The 13,934-nt window shown below is 37.7% G+C and overlaps 2 protein-coding genes across 17 annotated transcripts; one reads left to right on the forward strand and one right to left on the reverse strand.

Moving 5' to 3' along the window:
• The first annotated feature begins 3,208 nt into the window (after positions 1–3,208).
• Positions 3,209–9,102, forward strand: LOC111792463 (SNF1-related protein kinase regulatory subunit beta-2). 12 transcript variants are annotated; one of them, XM_023673954.2, is made up of 7 exons: positions 3,209–3,508; positions 5,107–5,285; positions 5,875–6,059; positions 6,167–6,186; positions 6,274–6,329; positions 6,410–6,735; positions 8,644–9,102. In XM_023673954.2, exons 1-7 carry the CDS (start codon positions 3,268–3,270, stop codon positions 8,762–8,764), a joined length of 1,128 nt encoding a protein of 375 aa, XP_023529722.2. In that variant the 5' UTR covers positions 3,209–3,267; the 3' UTR covers positions 8,765–9,102. The 12 variants fall into 12 exon arrangements, with proteins under 12 accessions (XP_023529722.2, XP_023529721.2, XP_086979416.1 ...); XM_023673953.2 differs by having other exon boundaries at positions 3,286–3,508; positions 5,941–6,059; positions 6,167–6,329; XM_087123290.1 differs by having other exon boundaries at positions 3,291–3,508; positions 6,167–6,329.
• A 165-nt stretch (positions 9,103–9,267) lies between these two features.
• LOC111792407 (protein FAR1-RELATED SEQUENCE 5) lies at positions 9,268–13,575 on the reverse strand. Of its 5 annotated transcripts, none has more exons than XM_087123289.1 (4): positions 10,788–13,575; positions 10,251–10,563; positions 9,901–9,996; positions 9,268–9,596 (listed from the first exon to the last, which is right to left on the reverse strand). In XM_087123289.1, the coding sequence occupies exons 1-2, from the start codon at positions 12,984–12,986 to the stop codon at positions 10,390–10,392; spliced, it is 2,373 nt and encodes a 790-aa protein (XP_086979415.1). In that variant the 5' UTR covers positions 12,987–13,575; the 3' UTR covers positions 9,268–9,596; positions 9,901–9,996; positions 10,251–10,389. The 5 variants fall into 5 exon arrangements, with proteins under 5 accessions (XP_086979415.1, XP_023529603.2, XP_023529602.2 ...); XM_023673835.2 differs by having other exon boundaries at positions 10,099–10,563; XM_023673834.2 differs by lacking the exon at positions 9,268–9,596 and having other exon boundaries at positions 9,645–9,996; positions 10,099–10,563; positions 10,788–13,090; positions 13,362–13,575.
• Between the last annotated feature and the right edge of the window lie 359 nt (positions 13,576–13,934).

The raw sequence follows: 13,934 nt of genomic DNA on the forward strand, positions 1-13,934 counted from the left end.
CAAATTCATCTACTTTTCTAAAGCTGTTTTCGAGTGCAATTTAACGAGCTTAATTTATAATTTTACAACTACAACCCTTCAATTAGAAAATAATTATTTATCCATATTATCATCAATAATTCTTTAAAATTAAAACCGTAAAATTTGCTGTGATAGGGGCATTTTAGTCATTTTACTCAACAACGTCTTAAAAGGAATTTTTTGTTTTGCCTTGTCATTATTCTTCCCTTTATAAATTTACAACTATAACCCTACAATTAGAAAATAATTATTTATCCATATTATCATCAACAATTCTTTAAAATTAAAACCATAAAATTTGCAGTGATAGGGGCATTTTAGTCATTTTACTCAACAACGTCTTAAAAGGATTTTTTTTTGTTTTGCCTTGTAATTATTCTTCCCTTTATAAATTTACAACTATAACCCTTCAATTAGAAAATAATTATTTATCCATATTATCATCAATAATTCTTTAAAATTAAAACCGTAAAATTTGCTGTGATAGGGGCATTTTAGTCATTTTACTCAACAACGTCTGAAAAGGATTTTTTTTGTTTTGCCTTGTCATTATTCTTCCCTTTATAAATTTACAACTATAACCCTTCAATTAGTAAATAATTATTTATCCATATTTTCATCAATAATTCTTTAAAATTAAAATCACAAAATTTGCAGTGATAGGGGCATTTTAGTCATTTTACCCTATTCGATCTAAATTATTTTATTTTCTAATTTTTTTTACCCAACAGGAATTTTTTGTTTTGTTTTTTTAATGTTTTTCCTCTAATTTTCAAATAAACAATGAATATTTTAATGCCCACTTTCTTTAGTGGTTGAGAAAGCTCTTTTTATTTATTTATTTATTTATTTATAATAATAATAAATAAAATTGCAAAGAGAACGAAAGTAATTACTTTTTCTAATTTACATTTTTGCCCTTTATTTAAAAGATGTAATTTATCGATATTTTCCCATTAATAATTTAAATAATGGACGAATGATAAAATGTTCTTAATAATTATAGCAATCACTTATTGGTTCAAACGTCTTCGTTTTTACATTTTATTATTATTATTATTTATTGTGTAGTGTCCAATTTTTTTTTGTTCGAGAATAATACTGTGACACCTGAGTAAAGAGTAGGTATATGAATAAACCGAGACTACATCCGAATAAGAGTGATTTTAAAAATCGAGTAACTAAGAATTTTTTTTAACCTTTACCAACAAGGTGTACGTCCATTTTTAATGAATCAGTTATAGGAACTTCAAAATTAAGCGTGATTTACTTGAAGCAATCCTAGGAAATATGTGAAAATAAAACATGCTGAAATAACTCGTGTTTATCTGTGGAGATAGTAGTCTTCACTCACAGAAACGACAAGTAGGTAACGTAGTTATGCTATAGAATGTCGGGGCAATGAATTGACAAATTTGAATTCTAAATCCAGTCATAGAACGTTACAATTATGTTTTAAATAATTGAATTATACTCAAGTTGACTTCATAGTGCAACAAAAGCATTCATTTTAACCATGTTTTTTTTTACTAAAAATTAATTAAATTTCATGATTGGAAAGTCGCATGTCCTCACCATAAATATTAATATATTATATTATTTTAAAGGCCTTTAATTATATTCTCATTTATTGTTAGTTTGTGGGCCTAACACCAAGTTGGGCTTTTGGGCCTGGTTTTGTTTGGGAAGATTCAATATTAATAAATAAACAATTAATTATATTTTTAATTTTTTTTAATGTTAAATTTTAAAAATTTATGAATATTTTTTTATACAAATTACAAAATGTAATTGCATCTGCGTGCGGTCTCAGAATCTACCTTTGTTTTCTTCCCCGATTGATGTGAGATTTTACAATCCATCCTCTCGTTCTCTTCCACATTTGATGTGGGATTTCACAATCCACCCCACGGGGCCATGCGCTAGTTGGGGAGGAGAACATCATTTAAGAGGGTGTGAAAACCTTCCCTGGTAGACGCGTTTTAAAGCCTTGAGAGGAAGCCCAAAGAGTACAATTTCTGCTATAGGTAAATCTGGCCCGTTACAAATGGTATCAGAGCTAGATATCGGACGATGTGCCAGTAAGGGCGCTGGGCCTCGTAGGAGGAGTGGATTTGGTGGCGGTCCCACATCTCGATTGGAGAAAGGAACGAGTGTCAGCGTCCAGACACGAGGCGGTGTGCTAGTAAAGACGTTGGGCCACGTAGGAGGGTGGATTTGGTGGCGGTCCCACATCGATTGGAGAAAGGAACGAGTGCCAGCGAGAGGATGCTGGGCCTCAAAAGAAGGTGGATTGTGATGTCCTACGTTGGTTCGGGAGGAGAACAAGACACCATTTATAAGGGTGTGGAAACCTTTCCTAGACACGATTTACAAGGGTGTGGAAACCTTCCCAAGCAGACGCTTTTTAAAGGGGACAATATTTGCTAGCTGTTAATCAGGGCCGTTACATGCGTTTTCGCTGACACTAGTTCCCTTCTCCAATCCTCTCCCTTCGAGGCCTAGTGCTCTTGTTGGCACACCTCCTCGTGTCCACTCCCTTCGGGGCTCAGTGCTATTTGTAACAGCTTAAGCCCACTGCTAGTAGATATTGTTCTTTATACGTTTACTTTCCGGCTTTCCCTCAAAGTAAAAAAAATGTTGAGGGACTTCCACACTTCTCCTCTCTAATCCAGTGAAATCTAGCCGTACCAATATATATATTTTTTATTAATTTAGTGTTACTCGGCAAATGGTCAAAATTGCATATAACCAGCGAAGAAGTGAGTGGAAGCATCGAAAATTCCAAGCTAAGTGGACGGACCAAACAAGGTAGTGCCCTGTACTGTAGCTTTCTATCGTACCCACATTTTTGTTTTTCCTGAGATCGAATGGAAATGGAACTGAATAAGCGGTGCCAGTTCTACAACCATACAAATATATTGCCTTTTTCTCCGGAACCACCCGCCAGGTGTTCGACAAAATGCCTCAATGGATAAGTAAAATAGTTTTTCTTGAATGGGTCCGCTATACAATTTGCTAATCAATTATCAGTTGATTCTTTATAGTAAAACGGTTTGATTCTTTTGAATTAAGACGATAGCAATCATAGTTGTGAATTGAATCCCACCAGTCAAAATCACTATAGAAACTACAGCTTGAAGGAAAGAAATGTTTATGTCAATAATTGGCAATTGTTTGTTGTATTGTTCTTGAGTTAGTAAGATGTGTTACATTAAGCTTGGACCCTTTAATCACCAAATGTAGATGATTTGTGAATGGAATTGCTTTGAATGTGAAGAAACAGTGAAGATTTCTATGGCAGCTCTGGAGATGTCTCTTTTGAAGGTCTACATCGAGCATATTGCTGTCAGGATGGGCCAAGGAAAGAAGAAGCTGACTCATGTAGATGCTCCACCGGGTGGCGGTGTCAGCTTCTCCAACTTGGTGATATCAACATTTAACCACCTAACTCTCAACTTCAAGGAGGGCAGTAGAAGTTTACGATGTACGTGCTATCTCCTAACTTGGCCTGCATTTACTTTGGGTTTTCTCATCTCTTTCTCTCTCTAACTATCCATTTTTTTCACTCTGGCTCTGCTCTGGTGGCTTGATTGTTGAGAAAGAAAAATCACTTTCATTAGGTTCTTGCACTGTCTTCCCCAGGACCAAATGATTGCAAAAGTTTAAGCGGTTTACCGAATCCCCCACAATGGTATGATATTATCCACTCATGGCTTTACTTTTGGATTCTCGAAAAGGCCTCATACCGAAAGAGGATGTATTCCTGACCTATAAAACCCAGGCTCATTCCCCTAATTTAGTCTAGGTGGGACTCCATCCCAACAATCCTCAACATAAAGTTGGTATAACTTCCCCTCAACATTCGACTGTTTATCGTTGATTGGACGGACGGACGGATGATAGAACGAGATGCCACTCCTTAGTCTGGCTCTGGCCATTTGGGTTATTTTGAAGCTCTTTTGCAAGTATAAGTATATCCTATTTATCACATCAAATTGAGAGGGCTTCACTCACTTGAATAAAGATTGTTGCTTAAGCCAGCGTCCCTTCGGCTTCTGTCTCTCTCAGGGTATTAGGTGATTGGACATCACTAATCAAGTTATCTCAATCTTTTGATCTGTGAAGGGTTTTCCCTGAAATTGATTTGGATAAAAAATCACATGGGGAGGCAGTTTTGCTTTAGGAATGTCTTTCCATTGACTTCGTACAACAACAGAGACAAGTTAGCTTAGGCGACATCTTCTTCCCTACGCAAACTAGCTATAGGTCAGGTCAAGTATCATATACTATTATACCACAAGGTTTGTAAGATGAATTCTACAATTTTCTCTTTGAAGGTTTCACAAATATGCACAAGAAGTTGTTATCCGAAAGCAACATCCAGTTCTAATCAACAGCTCACCCTTGCTTGTTCTAGCAGCTCTTCTGTCTTTAGAAGCCAATTTTGGTAATTTTCTAACCTCATCTCCGACCTTTGTGTATCAATTGTTTTATAAATTTATGAGCTAACCCGTGAGGCTAAGATAGGTAAAACAGTAATTTTGTACTATGATTTGGAGAACATCTCAATGCAGTGGCAGTTCAGGAGTGGCTGTTGGAGGCTCCAAAAGACTCCCTGCAGACAAAGGCAAGAAAAAAAAGAGTGTTCATGACGAGGCAACATTCCCTTTTAAATCAGCACAATTAGCAATCCAATAAAGGAATCTTCCAAATTTATTGGAGAATAAAAAACCACTCTTCATCGTTTTACAGCAGTAAGAGGGGTTTGTTTGGGCTGCAAAGAAGTGGAAAAGAAGGAAGAGAAAGTGTCCTTGGGAAGTATGAGAGAAGAGAGAGAAAAACAGAACTCCATAAATACAGAGCTAACAGAATCCTCCCTTCACCCAACTCTTGGTTTAGATTCTAAATTTTTGTGGGTTTGATCAACTGACGCAAGTATGCATAAAAATCTTCTCCTTTTGTGGGGTTTTGTCTTTTTCCTCTATGTCCTGATGGTTACTCTTTTTCTTTTCATTTGGCCAATTTTCTGACGATTTGGGTTGTCTTCGTTGTTTATATCCTGGTTCTTGTTCTGTTTTTCAGTGATGGACAATGCTGAGGGTAGCAAGAACAGAGACGACCTCTCTGGAGTCCATAAGTTTGAGGAGAATCACGACCAAAGGATGGACTGTACAGAGGATGCAATACAAAACAGCCACCACACTCGCACGTTTACAGACTCCAGAATTCAGATTTCTCCACAAAGCTTAGGCTCTCCTCAGGTTTGTTCTTCTGTATCTTTTTCTTAAAAAAAAGTTCATAATTATACACTCTTTCTCTCTCTCTCTCTCTCTCTCTCTCTCTCTCTTTCCATTCCACCCACTTCCTTGAATCTTTGAAAGAAGGAATAATTCTGGAGCTGTTTAATTGGGGGCATTTTCTTTTTGAAACTATGGGAATTTGTTCTGAGCATCCTGATATGTCAAGTAATCGAATATGCAGATTATTGTCTCTCTGTTAAAGCTTTTTTGTTAATGCTTTGTTTACATTACAGACGATGGTTCATTCTTTTCTGTGAAACTATTGGATATATTTTTCTCCTTCACTCCATTTGAAGGCAACCTGTTAAAAAGGTTGTGCAGATTATTGTTTGTTGTCTGAAAGTATAGAAGAAAATAGAGCACCTAAAGTCGCCATTAATTGCCTAATAACTATGCCGAAAAAGGGTGTCTACACTGAGTGGTACCTTGTATTTATGAGAAGAAATCTGCCAAAAATAGTGTACCTACTTCGGTTTATTGAACCACCAATAACACTACTCTCAAATTAACCCTCTCATAGTTTTTTGTTTTCACTCATCTTCACTTCTAGTACGCTACAGTTTCCTTGTCAAGTCCTGGTCTGATGCTACAGCCTCAACCTCAATCTGTGCCTCAGAGTGCTGCTGCATTCATTGAAAATGTGTTCCATGAGACGAGGTCGCGTGTTAGGATCTCATGGAATCATGGTGGCAATCAAGTAGCCATTGTTGGATCATGGGATAACTGGCAGTCGAGGTAACCGACTTCGATGATGTGCTTTTTTCCTTCTCGTTCCGTTTCGTTTTCTTAAATCTCAACTCGAACAACCTTTGATTGTGTTGAATTTACTGTGTTTCTGTTAGAGAGCTCCTGCAGAACACTGGTGAGAAGTTTGTGGTTGTTAAAACTCTGCCAGTCGGTATCTATCACTACCACTTTATAGTTGATGGTTGGTTGGTTTATGCTCCAGATCTACCTTGGTCTCGTAATGATTCAGGGAATGCTTACAATATTTTAGACTTGCCGGTAAGTTTTGATAATTTTGTGTTCCTCAAGAATGCTATTACTGCTGCTCCACACAATTCCCATTGAACTATGTTTTCCAGGGCTATGTTTCTGAATTGCCTGAAAGTATGTTCGAGTTCGAAACTCCTCCGTCCCCGCCATCGAGTTACGACAACCAATACTTTAACGAAGATGATTTCGGCAGGCCTCCACCAGAACTACCTCCACAGCTGCAAGGAACCATTTTGAACGATCCATCTTCTTCGGTTGATGGTCGACCGTTGCCAGTTACGCCTCGAAATACAGAACTAAATCATCTCTATTTGCAGAGAAATGTCCAAGATCAGTTTTTAGCACTTGGATCTTCTCAAAGGATTCATGAAAAGTATTATACTATGTTTCTATTCAAGCCTTTGTCAAGAACAAGGTGATGTCCATACTCCTTTACTCATTCCATCCACATTTTCATTTTCGAAACTGAAATTCAGCAAATGAGTCTCAATATTGCTTGAAAAGTTGCTATCCTCGTAAGTTCTGTAGGTTGAGGAAGCATTAGTGCAGCTAAAAGGAGATTCTTCTCACTGAGCATATCAATTCAATTGCTATTTACTCTGGAAATCGGTATCACTCTTACAAAATCTTCCCCATCCCTTCAGTTATCTGTTTAAATGCGTTCTGGTCGTCTTTCCATCGCATTGAACATGTCATTACATATACACTCCTGAGCTAGCATTAGCAGTAAACCATTTTGGGCAGAAAACGCAGGATACTTTTTGTGAGATAGGAGAACAAAACATCCCTTACAAAGGGGTGGAAATCTAGGATACGTTTAAAAAATCTTAAAGGGAAGTTCTGGAAGAAAAAACCCAAAAAAGACACTATAGGCTAGCAGTAGACTTGGGCTATTACGAGACTTACATCGAGTTACCTCTGTAGATTTAGTTAGTTACATGTTGAAAATGTTGAGGGTGTAGAAGGATCTCCCTAGTAGACGCGTTTTAAGCCCTTGAAGGACAATATAGTAGACGCGTTTTAAGCCCTTGAAGGACAATATATGTTAGCGGTTCTTGGCTGTTGCGTCGAATTAGGTCGGTAGATTTAGTTAGTGAATGTAGGGGAAGAAATGGAGAAGTAGTTTAAAGGGCAGAATGAAGGAGGCATCTGTTTCAGATTTATGGTGTGAGACATCGCTATCAGAGACAGTAAGAGGAGTGGAGATAGACGAAGTAATGGGTGAGAGTCAGAGATGAATCTGTCTTTGTTGTGAGGGGGAATGGATGAATCTGTCTTCTAAGCTGAATCTGTGTTGTCTTTGATGTGAAGGGGGATGGATGATGATGAATAACTTTCCAAAATCTTTCATTTCACCTAAAACATCTCACTTAATTACCATAATAAATTCAAAATAAATACAACCATTTAATTCAAACTAAATTCATATTTCAAAAATATCCATTTATTTCTCTCCTACTTGATCCCAATTCGACATTAGAAGTATATTGATTTTTCCCCAATAACCGAGTACTTTTGTCTGTAAATACTGCATATTTGATTCCATCCATAAATTTTCTTCCCTATGAGTTCGAGTCTCAATACGAATGCTAGTTCTTACTGTTCATATGTTATGATATAAATATACCACATCAATTCCTTATGTATAGATGATGAGATTCCATCGATACAGACCCAATTCCAATAGACTTATTGGAGGGTCCCATTGGCGTGCATCCAATAGGAATTGAACCTAGGAATTCACCAATTATAAACTTTTCTTAAATTTTCAAAACACATTAATTTAATATTAAAAAATTTAGAAATAATTATAAAGCGTCAATACACCATTTTCGCCCATATATTAACAATAAGAATTTGTGTAAACTTTTTTTTTATAAAGATAAAATAATAATATTTTAAAAATACAGTTTTGGATGAAAATAGTTAACAATATTTCAAAAATACCCACAAATTTTTCTTAAAATTTTAATTTTTAAAAAATACCTTTAATCTTTTCTTAAATTTTCAAAATACATTAATTTTTTTTAAAAAAAAAAAATTGATAATACCTTTGCATTTCAAAATTAGACAATTTCCGCCCATATATTAACAATAAGGATTTGTGTAAACCTTTTTTTTTATTCAGATAAACGGTGAGAATTTCATTAGTATTTTTTAAACATAGTACTAATGATAATAATAATTTTAAACATTTTTAATTTTTTTTAATTTTTTAATTTTTTAATTTTAATTTTAATTTTTTATTTTTATTTTAAATAACATGAGATGCAAAGAATGGAAGCCACACTTGTTTAGTCATTAACCCCACACTTCTCCACAGGAAGTTGGTCGCCGGTGGGACCAATCTCTCCCCTTCAACTTCCGTTCCGTTGGTTGCTTACAAGTTGATTCCGTTCCGTTCCGTCGATTACCATTTGCCGGTGACCCCACGTCGCCATTAGTTACTTCTCTGCAGTGGCTAAAGCTTGGTTGGTGAATCGGATCTGGGTCTGTGTCGAGGAGCTTTGATTCTGGTTCATGGGTTACGGCGGAGATCTGCTTGCTTCCGAGCTTGGAGGCTTTAATGGAGGTTTTTAGTTCTTACCTTGGTTGGAGAGGAGAACGAAACATTTCTTATAAAGGTGTGGACACCTTTCCTTAGTATACGTATTTTAAAACTTTGAGGGAAGCTCGAAAGGAAAAGTTAAAAAAGGACAATATCTGTTAGCGGTGGACTTGGTTTTGTATGCTCGAGTTTGATTATTTGAGTCAATGCAACCAATTTGGAGTGTCAAATCAAGACATCGGGAATGCAGGCCTGATTTGACAAACAACTCTAGTGACCAAACCTATTAATTTTAAAATTTCAAGAACCAAATAGACACAACGATAAAACTTGAGAGACCATTACAGGTAGCTTGGAGCGTGGGATAGCTCGACCAGCTCTGTAGCCCAGATGGAGGAGTGTATGAAAGAATTAGACAGCTCCCAAAAGGCAAAAGTTCGGATGGTAACAAACCTTACCAAAGATTTAAGAGTTGCCTCGATGTTGTGAGGACAGAGCTAGCGAATTTGAGCGCTATAGTAAACCTCACCATGAGAATAGTGAGAAAACAAGCATCGACGAGGGTGCAACCCATTTTAACAAGGTAAAAGCATCACTTATAGAAACCTAAGTTCTTTTGCAGGGCTCATCATGCTATCCGGAGTCGAACAGTACTCTAAAGCCACAAGTACAATCATCGAAGAATAAAAAATCACCTTAACGTCAAACGCCAAGTTACAGTGGAGGTCCTGTAACATGGACATCTAAGAAGGTTGATGCATCATAGACACGTGGAAAACGCTAAATAGGAACTTCATTCTCAGTTCTTCCTAAAGAACGTCGAGATTTTGGCTCGATGAAAGATCTAAGTTGAGCACTCCATAAATAAAAGTTAAATAACATCTCCTAAACAAATTACTCTATCAGCATAGAAACAACACCACCTAATCTACAAAGAATTTCCTGTACATTCAGTTCAAGGGCACCTAGCATTCATTATTTGCTACCCAAATCATAAGGAACAAAGAAAAAAACATATCAACATTTGTTTACCTCGGATATTGATGTCGAAAACGATGCTGATCTGAGAAGGTTAGCCATCAATAAGACGAACATCGCCACGGTCTTCAAAACAGTCATTTTCTCCCCCTACAAGATGAACATCTATTCAGAAATCGAGAAAAACTCGAGCCAAGTAATAGAATCATAACAAGCTAAAGTAAGCGAACGGAATCGGGAAGCAACTACTACATGTAATTTTCAATTAGCCTTTGGAGACTCGAATCGGTGAAGAAGACGATTAAACTTGAATCACCATTGGGTTCAAAGAAGAACCATTGAACGCCTAGAAAAAACTTGCAATGAAGATAGATACGCAGTCATCCATCTTAGTTGTTGCATACCGATGTAGGAGCCTCGATTACTCGACAAAAACTCAATTTTACATTCCTCGAACTAGTCGACTTCTCGATGGGACCAAGGTTACACAATGTTTTGATATCGAGGTGAGTCAAAGACTTGCTATATACTTCTACTACAGCTTCAAATGCTGTCTTTCATACTGATTTTTATGTTCTGCACTTTAATAGATAATTGCAACTTGTGATCATCAATATCTTTCAGCACCGAAAAAAGGTTAGATCGATACACTTCACACTTTCGATTTGCACACTCCAACTCGTTCGTCAGTTCATTGATTTTCTTGTCCAAATCGTCCTGCCAAAAATTTCGAGAAAGAAAAAAAGTAAGAACGAAATCATGCAAGTGAATGAAGGATTGTCCAGCCACGGTCATGTCGAAATCCAATGCTAAATCTTCAAAACACTAAAAGGATGTCGAAATCCACCTTTTTTTCCTATCTAGAAATCTCGAGTAATGCATTCCATTATAAAAAAGGGAAGAAGTTGGAACCGAGAGATACAAAGAAAGCGAACTCGTACCTCGGACATGTTTATACCCAAGCTCCCGTCTTGACCTGTGCTACTACTATGATTAGTATAGCTTATATCATTTGCAGGGTCCGCTTTAATTCGCCCATCGATCGAAGAAATTTTACTGTTATTCCTTGGCGTATGAGAAACCCTTTTTACAGCCTCCTGAAGGGCATCCTTCGCCACATTATATGTATCGATAGTCTTTGCTCCTTCCTCGATGAATTTAAAAGCCTCGTGGCGTAGGGTAATATATCTCACAGTATGAGATTCGAGATAGTTGTTATAGATATCGTTCACATGGTCCTCCAATATCACGTTACTCTTCGCGTTTCTCGTCCATCGTTTCAATATGTAATGAGATGGAAGAGTAAGCACATTGGTCACTCTGAAGACAGCCAAGATATGTCTGCACAAAAGGCCTGAAAACTCAAACATCTGGCAACTACAATTTGCCCTCATCTCCACAACATTAAACTTCACATAGTGAGCTTTATGATCCTCTCCAAATTTGGCCACTTGATAAGTTATAACTTCCCCGTTATCATCAGCCTTCGAGGCCATGAAAGTTAACGTGCCAACTAACTCATCTTGGAACCGTGAAAACAGCTTCCTGGTGTAAAGCTCTGAAACCTGTTTTTCCATTGGTGATGGAGTCTTTAGAACAGGGGAAGTGTTCATTGTATCATAATCTGCTTTTACTTCTTTCTCATTTCGACTCTCAAGAGCTTTTTCATACAGTTTGAAGAACTGACTCAAATTGGTTGAAGCATTAACATACCCATCAAAATATGAATTCATGCTATCACTTCGTTGTGTAATAGACATTTCAGCAAAAAAAGTGTTCCTCAAATACACCGGAACCCACTGCCTCCGAGCAGAGTAAACCGTCTGAAGCCACTCGTGATCCCTGAGATCATATCTGTCGACGAGCGACAACCAGCAGGACTCAAATTCCTCAATGGAGTCAGTCAAGTTTACACACTTATGGAAGTCAGCTTCAAAGCTTGGATGTTTAAGGAACACATGTGCTAGCATCTCCTGGCATTTCTTGAAAATATGCCATTTGCAAAAACGGTGACGGGTCTCGGGGAAAACTTGTGCGATGGCTGACTGTATTACTGCATCATGATCGGTAGTAATCGACATAGGTGGGTGACCAGACATTGCTAAAAGCCACGTTCTAAATAGCCAATTAAACGATGCTTCAGATTCATTTATTAGAAAAGCACAACCAAACAACACTGGCTGTCCATGGTGATTCACCCCGGTGAAAGGAGCGAAGGGCAGACGATATCTATTCGATCTATAGGTCGTGTCGAATGTAACAGTATCGCCAAAGTAAGTATAGTTCATCTGAGCCTTTGGATCAGCCCAAAAGACATTGCCTACCCACTGATCCTCCTCTCCCTGCACGGCGTAGAAGAAGTTAGGATTTTCAGAATGCATTTGCCTTAAGTAATCCAACAGCAGTTGAATGTCGCCTTCTAAGCTCCTTTGGCGATTATTCCTCATATAATTTCGACAATCGACCTCCGTAAATCCAACTTTACTGATTCCACCATACTCCTTTATGAGTGCAGACATAATCCTGCGAGGTCCCATCCCAGCAGCCTGTAAAGTATCAATCAAGGTCTTTGCTGGACCTGATATTTGCCTATGAGACCTTAAGCAGTGCACCTGATCAGGAGGAACTAACTCATGGTTATGCTCTCTAACAAAACAAGACACAACCCATTTCCCAGAATCGTGCATCTTTACAGACAAGGATGCTTTGCAACCGACTCTTGTAACGGTTCGAGGGCGTTTAATTTCTCGGTCTTTGGTTCGTTTCTCATTCATATTCCTAAACCCCTCTTTGGCACAAACAAATTGCCTCTGTATAATCGCTCCATCACGCCTAGATCGACGGGAGGAGCTGACACGAGTACTAAACCCAACCCGTCGAGCATACGAGTTATAGAAAGCCTTGGCAGCCTCTTCAGACTCGAATTCCATTCCTTCATGAGGTTCAAGATCCAAAAGATCACCATCAGGAAGATAAATCTCACCACTGCCAGCACCACAACCAAGACCACTCAAAGGAGGGCTATCAATCATTTCCTCTTCCTCCATGGAATCATGCACCATAGCCATAGAATAGTCATCTCCATCTCTCCCACTGCCTCCCCCCAATCCAATATCAAATTCAATCACCTCATTATCCATGTGAAACAGTTAATATCCAATCAGAACTTACTTTGCAAACTCAATACCCATTCCAACCAGGTGAGTAAAAGTTATAACTAGAAGAGATCAGTCACTCAACTCACCTCATATTCAAAGGCAAACCACAATACCCATTAAATCAAACACAAAAACAACCAAAACCCATAACCCAAAAATGAATTCAGATTTAAGCATCCAACAATCCACAGAAATTACTCAACCAACAACCAGAAAACAGAAAACGAAGCACAATCCAGTAGGGGGTTCGGGTTCGGGTTCGCGGGGCCGAAAAACCCTAGAAATGAAATTGAATTTTGCCGGGAACTCGAAAGAGGCGGGGAAATTTCAGGAGCGGAAAGGGAAGAGGAAAAATACCGTGGATTAAGTGGAAAATTGGACGATGATCGCCCAGAGACGGTGAAAGAGCGCTGAGAGTTCACAGGACGGCAATGGATTCTTCGTACGGTTGCGCAGCCTTGGAAGGCTCCAAAAACTTTGTTCCAATGAATCGCCGACAACTCTCTCAAATGCTCGCATGCCGTCGCCAACGTAAAGATTGAATTCGAAATTATTGGATTGAATTCGAAATTATTGGATTGAATTTCTATTTATTTTTGTATGATTTTATTTATTGCTCAAAATCCGCTTTTTAATCTCTCAATTTTCACAAAACTAACTCTTTCTTGTTTTATTATAAATATATTTCAATTTCCATATAATTTAGCTTCATTTTAATTTAATTATGCATCTTAATATAAATATACGCTCAATTAATAAAAATATTCATAAATTTTATATTGTATCTAAAAAAAATACTTTAATAATACTACTTTGCTAAGAGGAGATCTCGAATAGCAAAATAGACGGCAGAAAGCAATCCCTTCCAGCCAGACAATCCACGGAGTTGAACACAAGCCCTTTTTAGTCAAGATTCGGTCGGATTCTTCT

Source organism: Cucurbita pepo, chromosome 4, assembly GCF_057944985.1.
Source record: "Cucurbita pepo subsp. pepo isolate OVF chromosome 4, ASM5794498v1, whole genome shotgun sequence".
In the NCBI taxonomy this organism is placed as follows: Eukaryota; Viridiplantae; Streptophyta; class Magnoliopsida; order Cucurbitales; family Cucurbitaceae; genus Cucurbita; species Cucurbita pepo.